Source organism: Calypte anna, chromosome 1 (genome assembly GCF_003957555.1).
Source record: "Calypte anna isolate BGI_N300 chromosome 1, bCalAnn1_v1.p, whole genome shotgun sequence".
Taxonomy (NCBI): domain Eukaryota; kingdom Metazoa; phylum Chordata; class Aves; order Apodiformes; family Trochilidae; genus Calypte; species Calypte anna.
This window is the reverse complement of record NC_044244.1, coordinates 167,794,139-167,810,068: the sequence shown is the minus strand read 5'-3', so window position 1 is coordinate 167,810,068 and position 15,930 is coordinate 167,794,139. Positions and strand designations below refer to the sequence as shown.

The 15,930-nt window shown below is 39.9% G+C and overlaps 1 protein-coding gene across 1 annotated transcript in view; it reads left to right on the top strand.

The window, feature by feature from the left end:
- EPSTI1 (epithelial stromal interaction 1) overlaps nucleotides 1-15,930 on the top strand; it is a 57,098-nt gene that overhangs the window by 27,484 nt on the left and 13,684 nt on the right. The window contains exons 7-8 of the mRNA XM_008504877.2: nucleotides 9,737-9,830; nucleotides 13,565-13,648. Of these exons, the coding sequence (XP_008503099.2) occupies nucleotides 9,737-9,830; nucleotides 13,565-13,648 (178 nt within the window). The remainder of the gene's footprint in view (nucleotides 1-9,736; nucleotides 9,831-13,564; nucleotides 13,649-15,930) is intronic.

Sequence of the window (15,930 nt, the reverse complement as noted above, 5' to 3'; positions counted from 1 at the left end):
CTTCTTGCCTGCTCCTGGGGCTCCTTGAGCTGTGGGCTTCTCAATCCTCACTGAAGAGTGAGAGCTGTCTCTGTGGGTGTCAGCTGCTCTCTTATTGGCCCCCTGCTCCTGCACATGCTCAGGAGGGAGGCCAGACACAGGTGAACCCACACCCACTCATCAATAACTCAGGGCACCTGGTCCTGTCTCACTACATAGACACCTTTGTGCTCTTTGAGCCCAACTCACCAACAACTTCAACAGATCTTTTCAGTGCAAGGTCCTCAGTTATAGGACATGCTTTTTCCTGAAGGATTGCCAGAGATTCTACCTTCACCTTTAATCTGAATTTTTTTCTCTCAAGGTTTATTCAGTTATGAACAGAGACATATCTTTTCCTTTCCCTCACCATTCCTGTCTGTGCCTTTTTTTTGCTTAGGCTGAAATGAACTCTGTTTATCAGTTCTTTTTCCACTAAAAGTAAGTTCGGTCCTGTCAAGCAGACCCCAACCTTCATGTCAGTGGCCAGTTTGTTTCCAAGTGGTGCAGAAACTTAGACAGCCTGGGGAGTAGGAAGGAGACTGAATGGTGGATGTTCTGTCCACTGATTTAGGAGAACCTTGTGAGCTTTCTGCTCATGTCATTTTTAGGAAACCAAACTGACTGATGCAAATGAAGTTAAAGATAGACTGTCAAGCTCCATTGCTTGAGAATATGTTCAGCTGTCAAAAAACTCTTTGTATCTACAGTGTATTGATCACATACCAGGAGGGCCCTGTAGATGCTGCACCTAGAGGAAATGAACTGAAGACCTACCTACTGTGAATGCAGTTTTGGTTAACCAAAAATCTTCCATTCTGAGGAGAGTGACGCCAGTGCTTACCTCATCCAAAGGAAACCTCTGGTGGGCAAAGGAAGAAGAGTTTTGAGCACTAATGGATTTACCACTGGATATTGTTGAGTTCATATTGCTAAGACACATTGGCATGGTGGAGCACCACATAGGGTAGTATTAGGAAATACTGTGCAACATCCCAGATCTTGTAAAGAAGAAGTACTGCCAGCTACTAGGGACACGTGAGCAGAAAAATGCTTGGTATTTAAAACTGTGGTTTTGCAAGCTATGCAAAAAATTAGTCACTCATTACTTCCATTATCTAAGAGCCTATACATCTAGAGGCAAAAAGGAGAAGCATGAGGTTGTGCCCCTTCCCTTTCTGTCTCTGCTGGAGTATTTTGATCTTCCCTGCTTGCTGGGAGAGGGGAAAGGAAGGTCATGCATTGACCTCTACAAAGCCACAGCCTGTGGATCCATTTCACAAGATGAGCTGCCTTGTTAGTCTCTCCTCTGTAAGCAGCTGCAAAATCACAGTTTTCCTGATATCAATGCCTACCAGCAGTCTCATTAGCAGGGAAACCTTTTAAAATTGATCACCACCTCTAGCTGTATCTACCTTCACAGGGTACAGCCCGATCAGTTCCTCTCTTGTGTGAAGTGCCGCTTCTATTTGATATGGAAAGGTACTGAAGATTCTTGTGTCATTAACATACCCTGACAATAAAGTATGATGCTGCCCAGAAGTTCTTGCTTCTGATTATATTTCTGTCACTATTAAAACCAGTAACTTCTCATTGAAATCCCCTTTCAAGGGGTGTAATTCAAAGTAAGCGAACGCCAAAAGGAAAAATTGCCTGCATATTTGCCCACTGTTTGCAGAATATAGTTATATCCAGCCTCTTGAAGGCCTTGTTATCTTTGTTGTGTACAACTGGCCCTTGAAAATCAACTCTATCTATTATCACAATTCCTTGAGTATATGTGTCTTGTGAGAATAAGGTCTAGACATGCATGCAGAGCACTGTGGAAAAGTCCATGAGATAAACACTTGAGGGATTTATTGGCAATAGAGCTGCTGTTGTTGTGCATCTGCAGATACCATATCTAGAATATCAGGAGTTCGTGTGCACTTTCCTACTGAAAACTGCTTAAATGTAGACTCCTTCCTTCTGAGTAATGATGTCTTGGATGCATTTGTGGTAGGGACTGTGTTTTCTGCATTAAAAGAGTGAATGCTGGAGTAGTCCATACTTTGCAATTGCTGCTCCTCATGAGGAAAGGAGTAAGGGTTCATCTTTCCATATAGGAAAGCAGAAGAAGTTAGATGGCTGGCTCAGGACTTTTCAGGACAGCCCTCTCTAGTTAGGACACACGAAAAAAATCTTGAAACAGTAATGAGGGCTGGAAATTTCATGACTTGCTTTTCTCTAGGGCTTGCTGTGCAGGGTGTATGAATCTCTGCCTAAACTGTAGCATGTCTCACCTTAAGGTTTTAGCCCAGTGCTCTAGTAAGTTGCTTTTATTTCATTTGTATTTTACTTCCCAGAAGCTGTAGTGTTGGATGTGGTCCACTGCATTTCTAATAGCAATTTACCTATTTATGTTATGGGAAAAGCAGTCTAGCACATAGGGTTTCCTTTTCATAGTACATGATGGCTGTTGTATCACTTCATCTCTCTCTTTGTTACATATTCATGTTTCTGTTTTTGCGAAGGTTGTATCCTGTAAAAATTCCTGGCACTGCTGCACTCGGGTACATGTGTGCACTCAATATATTCTGCTTAGAATTCGGATCTGGGAACAGATTTCGCCAGAGTGCCTTTAAGTGTATATTCCAAACACAGTGCAGGAGGTTCACCAAACCAAGCTGATATACACTTGCTTGCCAAAGCGGTTTTCTCAGAAGTCATAAAATGCAAGAAAATAAAACCTGAATCACACCAGATTTTTTTATTTATTTATCTATTCTACAGGATAAATCCCAGTGTCCTTGCCATTTCTCAGCCCCCTGTGATGTGTGGTTCAAACAGCAGTCTGGTAACAAATTTTCCCCACAAAAGTGCAAATGTAAACCTGACCAGACTTTTAATATAGGCTGCTAGAAAGAATGAAAGAGGGCTTGCACAAAAGGGGTTTGCAGCCTCGAGAATCTTTTGTTTGCTTCTTTTCAGCACAATGGTCTTCGTTTTGTTCATTTGCTCCTGATTATTTTAAGCATTGTCAATTATTTAGCTAACAGGCAGAAAACTAGGCTTTTATAGACATCCAAAGGGACTCTCTTGAGTGTAATAATGAAGGCAGTTTATTGAACGCCTGTAAGGTTGCTTTCTAATTGTGTGCATTAATCTGCCCATGCAAGCTGGCTGCAAATACAGAAGCAGATTGCACATGCAGATGGAGCATACAGAATGGAAGATCTGTGCAAAAGACTTACACGAAACCCCATTTTCCTTAAAACTGGATTTATGCTTATTACTTCAGATAATAAATGAAACTTGATGTCTAAAATAACTTCCAAGGATATTGGATGAGTTAGTGGGAGGAAGGAATAGCCTAGCTGTATTATTTCATCCAGGCAGGAAAACAAAAGAAAAAGCCAGTCAGTTGACAGGAAAGATTAGTTTTGGGTGTGAGTGGGAAGTGATGAAAATAATTCTGCTGAGAAAGTCACCTTTTTTTTTCTTTTTTCTTTTTTCTTTTTAAATCTATTTTTATACTTTCCTGGAGCTTTATACCTAAAATGAAGTAGTTCCAAGAGCAGGAATACCTGCACAAGAACTGGCAGACAAGAATGCCTACCAGCCAAAGATAACACTGTTTTGATCACTGTCATTAGATTTGTCCAAGACCTCCTTAGTATGCTTGTGCCATTACTCCCAGTGAAATCTGTGAATACCACATTAAGCTACTGGAATGAGTTGTGCTGTAAAGCAGATCAGCTGTTATCCAGAGGATGGCCTTTCTTCCCAGGAAGAGGCATTGGGGAAGAGCCATCAACATCATACAGGAATGTTTATGGGTTAATGATTTCCCACTGTCATTTTTCACCTTACATCTTCCAGCAGAAAATGAAATTCCCCACCCACACACCCCAAAAAATGCACAATAGTTCATGCTGACATTTATTGTTTCTTCTTACCCCAAAGTTGACTCTGTCCTGCAGGTCTGGGTCAGAGTTGAGATAAAACAGCAGAATCTGTTGCCAATAGTCAGGGGTGGGTTTTTCTTCCTTGCTCCTGGTCATGGTCCAGCTGTGGGAAACAAGGCAATTGATTCTTGCAGCCTTCTGAATTGATTTAAACCTTGTAAACTTCTTGTTGCTCTGATAAATCTCTGGGAAGAGTGGATGTGAGAGGAGGCATCTCCAGCAAAAGTAATTGGATTCTTCACTCAGACTAATTCCAATTGTCTTAATGGCTTCATTTGAAAATATGGGCCTTTGGGGAGATTCTTGTCACAAACATTATTATTGGCTCCCAGTGTCATTCACCCTAAAGAAAATGGTTCTGAGTTGTGCAAATCTCAAATGCACCTCCACTGGGAGCCTCTTCCTCCATCTCCCAACATAGAATCAATGGGAAGTGTGCATAAATGGCAGCAAACTCGTCTACCTTTGTGTCAAATTATCTATTTTCTTCTCTTTTAACATTAGATTTTGTTAGGCTCTGAGAAAGAGAAGCAGCAATGGCTCTAATAGCAGCCAGCCTGAGTTGTGAGTAGTAGCAAGTCCCTGACCAGGATGTGTTTGGCAATCATGAGGCAGAGTCCTCAGTGAAGAAGGCTCAAGGGCATCAGCAAGAACACATGCACCACAGACCTTTCTGAAATGAAGGGCAGTTTTTCTGGTGGGTAGGCTTTGAAAGTATTAAGCAACTGATTTAATTTCTGCAAAAGTTGAGAAAGCTGTTTCACTCAGACAGTTAAATATATGAAGTAGGGAGAACTGGAGATATGCTTGCTAATGCTGCAAAAAGATGAGTCTTGAATAAAATTCAGTTTTTTTCTCTTCTTTTTGCTGTTGTTTAAAAAAAACATCATGAAGCTTCTGAGCAAATGTGTGAAACTAACAGTATAGCTGCACTATGGTAGAATCATAGAATAGTTTGCATTGGAAGGGACCATTAAAGGTAATTTAGTCCACTCCCCCTTGAAATGAGGAATTTCCATTTCCAGGAAAGAAGCATCTACCACCTCTCTCTAGGAAACCTGTTCCAGTGGTTTGTTACCCTCACTGAAACTGTTACCCATTGTTACTTCCTTATACCCAGTCTAAATCTATACCCTTTCAGTTTAAAATCATCACCTACCCCTTGTCCTATCTCAGCAGGCCCTACTAAAAAGTCTGTCCCCATCTTTCTTGTGGGTCACCCTTAGGTGTTGAAAGGCAGTGATACGCTCTCCTTGGTGCATTTCTCTTCTCCAGACTGAACAGCCCCAATTCTTTCAGCCATTCCTCATAGGAAAGGTTCTCCAGTCCTCTCATGGTCCTCCTCTAGATCCAGCAGATCCATTACTTTCCTGTGCTGAGGACTACAGACCTGGATTCAACACTCCAGGTGGGACAGAATCACCTATGGATCATTGGAATCATAGAATGGCTAGGGCTGGAAGGGACCTGGGCATGATTCCTAGTTTTTCAGCTGAATTAGAAGAAAATGGTGAAATATTACTTTAGCATTGCTTATTGGCAATGCATTTGGGAGCTAATATATCCACAGATTTCAGCACTAGATGGTATGTTTATTGTGTTTATATGTTTACTGACTAATCATTTTGTTTTCTCCCTGAAATGCTTATAATGATTTACCTGACTTGAGATTCTTTATTTTTAGTTGTTACTACTTTTTTGAATGGCTCTTTTAAAAAATTGCTCATACTTGTGGGTGTTCACTGGAGCTGAATTTTAATGCTGTAGATCCTGCGGCTTGAGGAAACAAGGATTTGAGGAGCTATCTTGTTTCTAGTATTAATAAGTAATAAGACCCATTATCTTCTAGAAATTGTCATGAGAAATAAATAGATGTATGATATATGCAAAAGTATTGTGCCTTTTTTTTTTTTTTTCAAAAGTGCTGGCATAAAAGGCAGTATATTTTTCTGTATACTGACATTTTGATATCCATCAGTTAAAGCAAAAGATTTCACTTCCACTGGTCTCATAGGGAAGTAGTAATCAAAATTGCAAGGAGCTTTTTTAATTGATGCACTTTTAATTTTAGTCTGTAAAACAGACTTAAAGCAAAAAAGCACACTGAGGTGTAGAAAAAGTATTTTCTTTACATCTTTGTTCTGAGAGGATCTCAGTCTCAAATGAAAAGCTTAATGAGCAGTGCAGTCTGACCCTTGGGTGCAGGAAGATTCTGGGGCCTCAGTCCATAATGTTAATCATGCTCCTAAGGATGAATCCTTTTCAGGAATGTCTCTTCTCTTTGCCTTGTAGATGTGACAGGAGTTAAGACCAATTTCCACATGAAGTTAAAGCACTTATTCTGCATAGTATCTTAGACCTCAGATCCTGATCAGTGGGGGTCTCTGTATATTTTTCACAGTTTTTCTGATGAAGTGTGGAGCTTTCTGCCTCTTGGCTGTAAAAGCTGGTGACTCTCAAAGCACAGGAGCTCCTACTTAGCCAGAACGTAGGCTCAGTCTGGCTATTTTATACACTACTTATATATATATATTATATATATATATACTATATATACTTACCTTGGTGGGAATGTGGGCAGCACAGAGCCACAGGATGTTAGGGGATGGGAGGGACCTCTGTAGATCATCTGGTCCAACTCCCCTGCCAGAGCAGGTTACCTAGAGCTGGTTGCACAGCATGGCATCCAGGCAGGTTTTTAAGGTCTGCAGAGATGGAGAGAGCCATCAGAGCTCATCAGAGAGCCTCTCAGAGCCTGTTCCAATGTCAAAACACAGAAGTTCCCTCCATGATTAGATGGAAATTCTTGTGTTTAAGTTTGTGCCTGTTTACCTCTTGGTCTGTCACTGGGCACCACTCTGGAAAGACTGGCACAGGTATTTAGTCCCAAACATTAAGAAATGCTTGTACCTTTCCCAATGCAAAAGCAGCTTGTGAGTGTCAGGTTTTGGGCACTCTGGTCTTGTGGGACATGTCACTGCCTATGCAGGCGTGTTGGAACTAAATGATCTTTAATGTCACTTCCAACCCAAACCATGCAATGCTATTCATTCCTGGACAGTAGCCAGGAGTTATTTGGTAAAGTGCTATTTGGAGCAGGTCAAAGTTTTTCCAGGAACTGTTACCACAATACAGATGGCTCAGTTGCCATGCTAGGAGTATTGCCTGGTGCTATTAAATATACCAATATGGGAGTAGCCTATTTTAATTAGCAGAGCATAAGCCTTGTTGCCAACAATGTAATGAGAAACAGGGCTACTGAGAAAGACAAAATACCCTCATAAGATAGCTCCAGCTTAACCAGTGCTTCTGAACAGCTCTCTTCCCTTTGGACTGGTGCTTAAGGGTACCAAGGGCTGAGGCTGTCAGCCTGTTAGGAGGGCTCCATCTTCTGGGTTTGTTGTTTGGATCTCCCTATGCCTAGATATTTTTGAAGGGTATCAGGATGCTGCTGTATTCAAACTAATATCAGCTAAGATCAGCTTCTTTCCTTAACACTAATTAGTTTAGAGGAGCACATTTTATTAGCATCTTTTATTGGCTCTTGAAGTATTAGGAAGTGAGTGAGATGCTGCTCCAGCTGTGTGAATGTGGAAGACCTAAGGAGTCTGTTGGGGTGATTTCCTTCTGAAGACAATGATTTTGTCTCTGGAACATTAATTGAACAGTCATTTACCCCTTTCCCTGCAGTATGGTTTATGCTATGCCCTGAATTGTTATGACTTTAGGTTTAATATTATAATATTAATATTATAATACCATTCAGACAATATTTTGACCATCTGGCTACTCCAGGTGTATTGCTGGGATTCCAGAGAGAAGGTACACAAAGCATTAACATACATGACTGTCTTGACTGAATTTTTCTCTAGACAAAGCTGGAAAACCTGAGTCCCTTTCTTGAGATAGGAACATTTTATAAATGTGTTACTTAATGCTGTGTAATAGGGTGCTTTCTGTATTCAAAGTCAGTGCACAGTCTTGCTGAGAAATCTTTTCCTCTCCCCTTGTACTCTCCTTGTCTAATACTGAAACTGAGTTAGCTTTTCATCTATCAGTGTGCTGATCCAGGAAAGGTAGTGTCTCACCCCTCCACCCATTTTTTATGCAAATAATGAGAATTTCCACATACTCCATAACATTATTTTGACATTCATAAGGAATTAGGTCACCCAGCTATACCTCCAGGTGGCTAGATACCTATTTGCTACAACCCTCTCAAATATATTCCAGACTTTCTGTAGGAGTTTTTAGTCTTTCTGATATAGAAATGAATTGGTATTTTAACATTTTTAGCATAGTTAGAGAAACACAAAAACTACCATTCAAAACTTTAAGTTCACAAAATTATTCTGTGCAATCTCACCAGTCAACCAGTCATTTTTCATGGAAAAAATATGTGTTCTTAAAGCTGGGGTAAGAAAAGAGTATTAACTCATTTAACCTTGATATACAGGCTCTTTTTACATCAGGGAATCTTAATTTTCACTTGTTTCTGTATTGTGCCTTAGCTGAAGTCCCTGTTAACTTCCCAGGTAACAGAGGAAACTGGAATACTGAGACTCTAAGCATGGCTTGCTATAGCTTGAGCAAGTACTCAGTACCTGAAGTAGTAGCATTATTTTGTATCTTCTGGAGGATCACAGAAGAACTTGTGGCCTCTTGTTCTTTTTCCTCACTTCCCTCAATATACCCACTGGCCAGCAAGACATTTTCAAAAAATGCATCTACTCATTGTTCCAGATTAAGGAATGAAAGGTAAAAACCTTGGTAGTCTATTTCAGCAGTCACTCATCACCACTCTTGGGAAGCCAAGGCTTTTGCTCCAAGGTTAAGTAGCTGTCTTTGGAAGTGGCACCTTCTGCCCCAGCAGAGCTACCTACTTGCCCTGCTAGCAGAATAAATCTTTGCACTGAATGCACTTGAAGAACTCATTCAGCTCTCACCTCAGTACTTTCCTGTTTCCCAAAGCTGTATACAGAAATAAAATTGCCTCTTTCCTCCAGCTCTATTCCTTTGAGTGAGCAAAGCCTTGAATAGATGATACCTTGGTCTGCAGGTTAGGAAACTGATTCCTGATCACGGCACTGAAATTCCTGCTTTTAGCGTGTGTTTGTTGCTTGTGGCTTTGTTTAACTGCACTCAGTCAAATCTGTGAGCAAAGCAATGCTACTTTGAAAATCTGTTTTATAAGGGATGTGATTAGAAGAACAAAATTGCCCTTATCAGAATAAGAATTGTAAATGTTGTGCAACTCTGCTTCAACTGCAGACAAGCATTTTTTTCAGTGCTACAAATTGCTTCAAAGTCTTGCTTCTTGATTCAGTAATCTCTTGCAAGGCTGCCTTGTGTTAACTTTTAAGGAAAATTTTTTTAAATAATATTTTAAATCCTTTATCTGATATTTATGGATCTGGCAGAAGGATTGTGAATTCAGTGAAGCAGTTTCATCCTGTTGAAGTCTGATGGTGTGGAAGTCTGTGTGGAGCTTTACAATGAGGAAAGAAAGCATAGAAAATGCAGACCTCACGTATGCAAATGACAATAATTGTTTCTTTAAAAATCTTCCTTGCAAATGTCTTATCCAAAATGCAAGTTCTGTATCCTCTGTCCCATTTCATTCTATCTGTATGTATAACCTTTTGTTCCACCTGTGTCTTTCAGCAGTCACATGATAAAATGTCTAGGCTAGATTCCAAGGGTGGAATAAAAAGCTGTATTTATTTTTATGGAAGCACTAACAATTCTATTTGGATTGAATTTCTTCATAGCAAAACCAATGAATTATTGAACAGATTGGACCTGGGCTTGCCAAAGAGTGATTCCTCTCAGACTGCTAATCGTAGCCCAGAATCTACAGCATGGGTAAGCAAAACCTTGGCATGTGCAATATTTTCTGTCAGCTTTCCAGGTCCTGTCAATTGTGTGATATTAGGATATCCTAATTGAGCTTAATTGTCTAGACATAACTCAGTAAGTACCAAGGAATCTCTCTTGGTGAATGAGATTGCCTACTTTGACTCTTACATACTGGGAAAGTGTCCTACATGATAGTGGACTGCCTTGATTACTCACAGATATCTCTCTGATAAATGTGAGCTAGATTTATATTCTAAGGTCAGAGCAGAATCTTAAATGTGCTCTGTAGCCATCCACTGGTGACAAGCTTTTATGAAATCTCAGCTACTTCATGTCAGCTGATGCTTTACTGCATTGAAAATCTAATTGGAAGAGCAGCTTATTTCTCACTGCATCCTAAAAGTAATTCCCCTGACTGCTTGGGGACTTTGTTCCAGTTTGAATAATCCTGGTAAGTCTCAATGTAATTAGGAACCAGATAGAGTGTTGCTTTGGTTTCATTATTCTAATTGCCTCAGAAAGGCTTTTTCACATGTGATTAGTCTCTTCATGTCTAAACCAAGCTTTCCCTTCTTCTTGATATAAAAAACTTGCAGTGTTGAATATTAATCCTGAGACTGAATTATTTCTCCTTTAAGGATGTTTTTAGTTGGCCGAAGACAGCCCAGTGGACAGGAATTGTCATTACAAGCAATAATACTTAGCAGGAACTTGGAATTCTCCTAACTGGGCAACCCTCTCTTGTATAGAACTTTAAACATCAAGAGTTGAGCAAAGGGAGGGGAAGATTTACCTCCATATTTCCTTGGAAGCGCTGGAAATGTGCAAGATGCTACTACTATGGAAATTGCTGCCAACAGAATATATATGACAGCTCTGTTGTGCCTCTGGTATCTCTTCTTGGTTTTCATTGCATGAAAAGGGAAGGTGATACTTAAAATAGGTTCCTTTCCCTTTGATTCCTCAGGTTATTCTGTGTCTCTGGAAGCCCTAAAATAATCTTAACATATGTGATCAGATACCCAGCTTGGAGGAACCAACTTCTGCCCACCATTGCTTTACAGAAGGTCAATTGCAGGAGAGCAGCTTTCAGTTTGTTGTGGTCCTAGATGGACAAGCAAGATGAAAGAGTATGGGAAGGGAAAAAGTGTCTTGAAACCACTTCTACCTCCCTCTGGAAGCATCCAGTACTTCAAACAGTGGGAAGCCTTATCTTTGGTAGGGAATACCCAGCTCTGCAGCCTTTCATATTGTGTGAACATTGAATTGCAAAGACAAGTGAGATTGTGTCCCCAGGGCTGGTTGATTTCATAATTTTATTGTGATGTCTTCATATCTATGCAGACATGGGTGGAAAGAACACTGAATTCTCTCAGGAATACAGGTCCCAATTTCAGCCTTTGCCTTCTAGTTCACCTAGCTATGTTTGCCTTTCTAGGTCCAGATTTTCATAGAATCATAGAATCATAGAACTGGCTGGGTTGTAAGGGACTTCAGAGATCATCAAGTCCAACCCTTGATCCACTACTGCTGCAGTTACCAGACCATGGCACTGAGTGCCACATCCAGTCTCTTTTTAAATATCTCCAGGGATGGAGAATCCACTACTTCCCTGGGCAGCCCATTCCAATGTCTGATCACCCTCTTGGTAAAGAAATTCTTTCTAATATCCAACCTAAACCTCCCCTGGCACAACTTGAGACCATGCCCTCTTGTCTTGCTGAGAGTTGCTGGCAAAAGAAACCAACCCCCCCTGGCTACCCCCTCCTTTCAGGGAGTTGTAGAGAGTGATGAGGTCTCCCCTGAGCCTCCTCTTCTCCAGGCTGAACAGCCCCAGCTCCCTCAGCCTCTCCTCATAGGGTCTGTGCTCGAGTCCCTTCACCAGCCTGGTTGCCCTCCTTTGGACCTGCTCCAGGACCTCGATATCCTTCCTGAAGCAGTTTCTTAATAAATTGTGCCAAATTACATACCATAGTTCATCTTTGGCTTCACTAGTATTCAAGCAAATAAAATTCCTATTTTTTTTCTACTCTTCTTTCTTAACATCAGCTGATACCATGCATGTCTTAGGCATGGCAGCATTTCTACTGCTTTGTGAATTATCACTTGCTTATAATGCAGCAATGCAGTTGGCAAAACCTCTTCCCAAAAAACTTGGATGAGGTGCAGTCTATAGGCATATGCTCAGCCTCTGTGAGGAACCTGAAGCACACAATGAATGAGTTGTAATCTAAATAAACTTGGCATTGTACCAGAATGCTAAACCCGTGGGAAGACTTGAACTCTAATTTTGATGTTATTTTGGACCTGTCCTCTCTCTGGAGTAATTAAAAGATTCATGAGAATGAATTTGAAATAGTGAAGTGTTGTAAGCTTAAAAAGTGCCTGACATGCATGTTAAAAGGGGACCATATAAATATATATATATATAATATATGTTTGTGTGTGTGATTTTTTTAGTTTAAAATTGCTCTAAAAATTTTGGGATAATATAATGTTGATTTTTTTTTCTTCTTCTATAATTCCTATAGTGATATTAATTGAGTACACCTAGTTCAAATGTAAGAGTCAACCATTACTTGATGTGCTTGAACAAATTTGACTTCTTTGGAGTGACTCTGTCATTGGTGACTTTTTTGGCCTGCTTATTTAATCAAGCTCATAATTAATTTTAATCCTGTCTTTCAAAGTGTTACCAATCCTGTGTAGATTTTTATTGTCTTCCAGCTTGATTAACATACACTCCACACAATTCTCCAAGCCATTACGGAAAGTAATGAATAATATTAGACCCAGAATGAGTCTCCCTGGTCACATCTAGGAACTCCTTCCAGCTCAAAATTGAGCTATTAATAATTGCTTTCTCTATTCAGTCTTTTTAGGAAATAATGTGCCTCTCACTTTAATGACATCAGCCTGCACACATATATCAGGCTTTGAGAACATCGTGTAGACCTGCAAGAAATTCCTCACTGGAGTTAAAACTGCACACTGGTTGTACTAAATTATACTGTCTCATTATTCAGTGTGCTACACTCTGTCCCTGCTCAAAGACTTTCCAGTGTAAATTGCTATGTATAAGATCCAAAGGATGCTATAAGATCCTAATGCTAGGCTGGCTCTTTGTTGTATGAACTCTCAGTTGCAAGAACTACAATGTGTGAAAGAGCAGAGCTACTCATTGTAATGAAAACCTGTGCAGCTGAATTCTTCAGCCTGTGTAGTTCAGATTTTCAGATTTTCAGTTCTTGTGACTGCTCCACAATAACACAGCAGACCTGACCTCTCAGCTTCTGTTGCCCTAACCCCACAAATGCCTTTCCAATGCTCCTGTGGAAATAATTCTGGATTCTGCTCTGTTACCACACCTCCCTTCTGCTTTGTTATCTTGATAATATTATCAGTACCTTTCTTTCTTCCCAGAATACCCCCTCTCCCCATCATAAATCCTGATCATTTTTTCTTACTGCTTAGGATATCTTTATGTTTGCCACTGGAACAGGGAATAGCATGTGCTGTATCTACCTTGCTGTGATGTGTAGAAAAACATTATCAGCCAAATCAAATGACTGAGAGGCTTTAGACCACTTGTTTAAATTCCAGTCTTGCGACTAATCTGGTTTTTAAGTAAACGGAATCATTCAACCAGTTCTGTTTTGTTAATTACCTATATAAAGATTTGGGAATAAGGTCCCCCCTCTCCTCACCACAACATGTTTATATTCTCTGCTGAACAACAGACCAGGGCCCATGCTTATAAGGAAGCTCTTCGAGAGGATGAAAATAGAAGATTAGAGGAAATGAAGCAAGAACAACGGAGGAAGGTAATTATACATTTACAGTTTGCATGTTGTATCATTTCTGCATGCTGGGAAACCAGTTAAATACTGGTGATTGATTACTTGTAGCCTGTGCACACAACTTCTCTTTACCAAAAGCTCTTTGGTCCTGTTTTCAAATATTATGAGAGAGTAAAATTTAAGATTTAGACAGGGACAGGACAGTTACCTTCTGGACTCAAGATTATCAGCATCGGGATGACTGCTCCGGCTCACCTCTCCACATGAACACTTGTGCAAAGCGTTTTTTGACCACAGTACTTGGTTTTGCAGCTGAAGGAAACCAATCTCCTCTCTTTCAGGAAGAAGTAATCTTACTGTGATATTCATGACAATCTCAGACTCTGAGTAGCCTCTTTGTAGAGATTTGCAGCCCATGGCCCTGCCTCCCCAGATGGGGACATGGAAGCATTAAGATTTGCTGTTAAGTGTAACCACCTAATTGAAGAGTTCTGAATTATCTAAAAAACAGGCAATGACATAAGTGGAAGAGTGAACTCCATCTTCTGAAATGCATCTGTAACAGACTACTCCCTCTGGGATGGATTTGGGTATCATACCTACACAAAGTTCATTAGAGAATGCAGCAGCACTGTGCTGCCTTTTCTGTCTGACTGTGCAAGTATAAGGAGGGTAGCATTGATTGTAAATGATCTGAAAATATATTAGCAAAAACTGAGCCTCTTGCTACGCCTGTGTATTTACTAACATCCAAATTAATGTTAAACTTCTTCCTCAGCAGCAGGATTTTCGTGCAACAAATACCATGCAGTGAGTTTCCACTAGACCTGGGCAAGTGACTCAGCCCCTCTCAAGAATATGTATTTTATTTTTTTTTAATGTTGGGGAATAAGTGTGCTCATTTCATAGTATTATAGCAACCAGGATGCTGGAAACAAAAACAAACAAACAAAAAATAGTGAGGAAAAGGGAAGTTCTTAATTGCTTTCCCACTAATTATGTGCTTATTCCCAGCAACTATACTGAGGAAAACCCTTTGAAATCCAGTCCTGACAGGTGTAAGGCTTGTAGCTGTTGTATTCTTTAAATTTATTTTTCCCCAGAGAAAATTCCTACAGATGTGAATTTGCATGCCCCTGCTTTATGAATTTGGTTTAAGAGACTCCTGTAGAGCTTTAGCCTCTTTTACTTATTTCCACAGATTGCTAAGATGGTGTTGGCTGCTTCTAAAGCTGCTCATACTTGGTACACACTTCCAAGTGCTCCTTGCCTTCAAGGCTTCTGCTGCCTATTACACAGGGTAATGCACTACTTACAAACCCACTGTAAATAACATGTATTTTAAAGGCTCCAATAATTGTCCCTCAGATATATGTGGACTCCTTTCTACTTCAAACCAGTATTTATTAAAGTAATTGTGAATTCTGTCCTGTGTGTACCTCTTAGCACAGTGTAGCTGTAAAACGTATGGGTATTGTCACTTCTTTTTTCTTTTTTTTTTTTTTTTTTTCAGAGCAGGTTTTAGTATGTATTGCTTGATTTAGAAATTTCCAGTACTCTTTGAATGCAGCATCATATACACACAATATATTTCAGAACATTACTCCAAGAGAGGACTCAGCATATTGGAAAGTCAGATACTGAGTTTTAATTTTCAGGTTGAATAGTTATTTAAAACAGTGAAAATTAAGGTTGGCTTTTTTATTTCTTAATCCTGTTTCTGCTTTTAGGGCTAGACAAATATTGATACACAACACATTCACTGTTATTGATTTTCTTCATATGTTTATTTCATAGTTTTTATTTAATGTTCCACTTAAATTGATTTTTTTTTCTTTTTTTTTTTACTTTTGTTGTTCCATTCAGTTATTGAAGCTTTTGTCTACCTGCATCATTTTATTTTACTTTCCATTCCTACTGCTACTCAGTTGCTATGGAAAATATGAAGGATGAGTCTGTTCCTTTCCCTTCCCCATCACCCTGCCAGCCAAATTCTCTCTGCAGAAAAATCTGCATCTTCAATTCTTGGTTGCATTTCAGTGAGCAAGAGGCAGAAACATGAACATGTAGAGCAGAGTCATACAAACTGTGTTTCCTTCTCAGTCCCAGCTAAAATTGTATAAGAAAACTCTCCTCTGAAAAAAAAATTCCCTTTGACACTATTTACATACTTTGATATTACTTAGTGTAAGGATGGTTGGCTGCAGCAGCACTGGCACCTTGCTCATATTTTCACCACACCAACAGGTACCATTTGCCCTTCCCTCACCCTTGGGGAGCCCCAGGGAGGTGGGGGTGAAACAGGA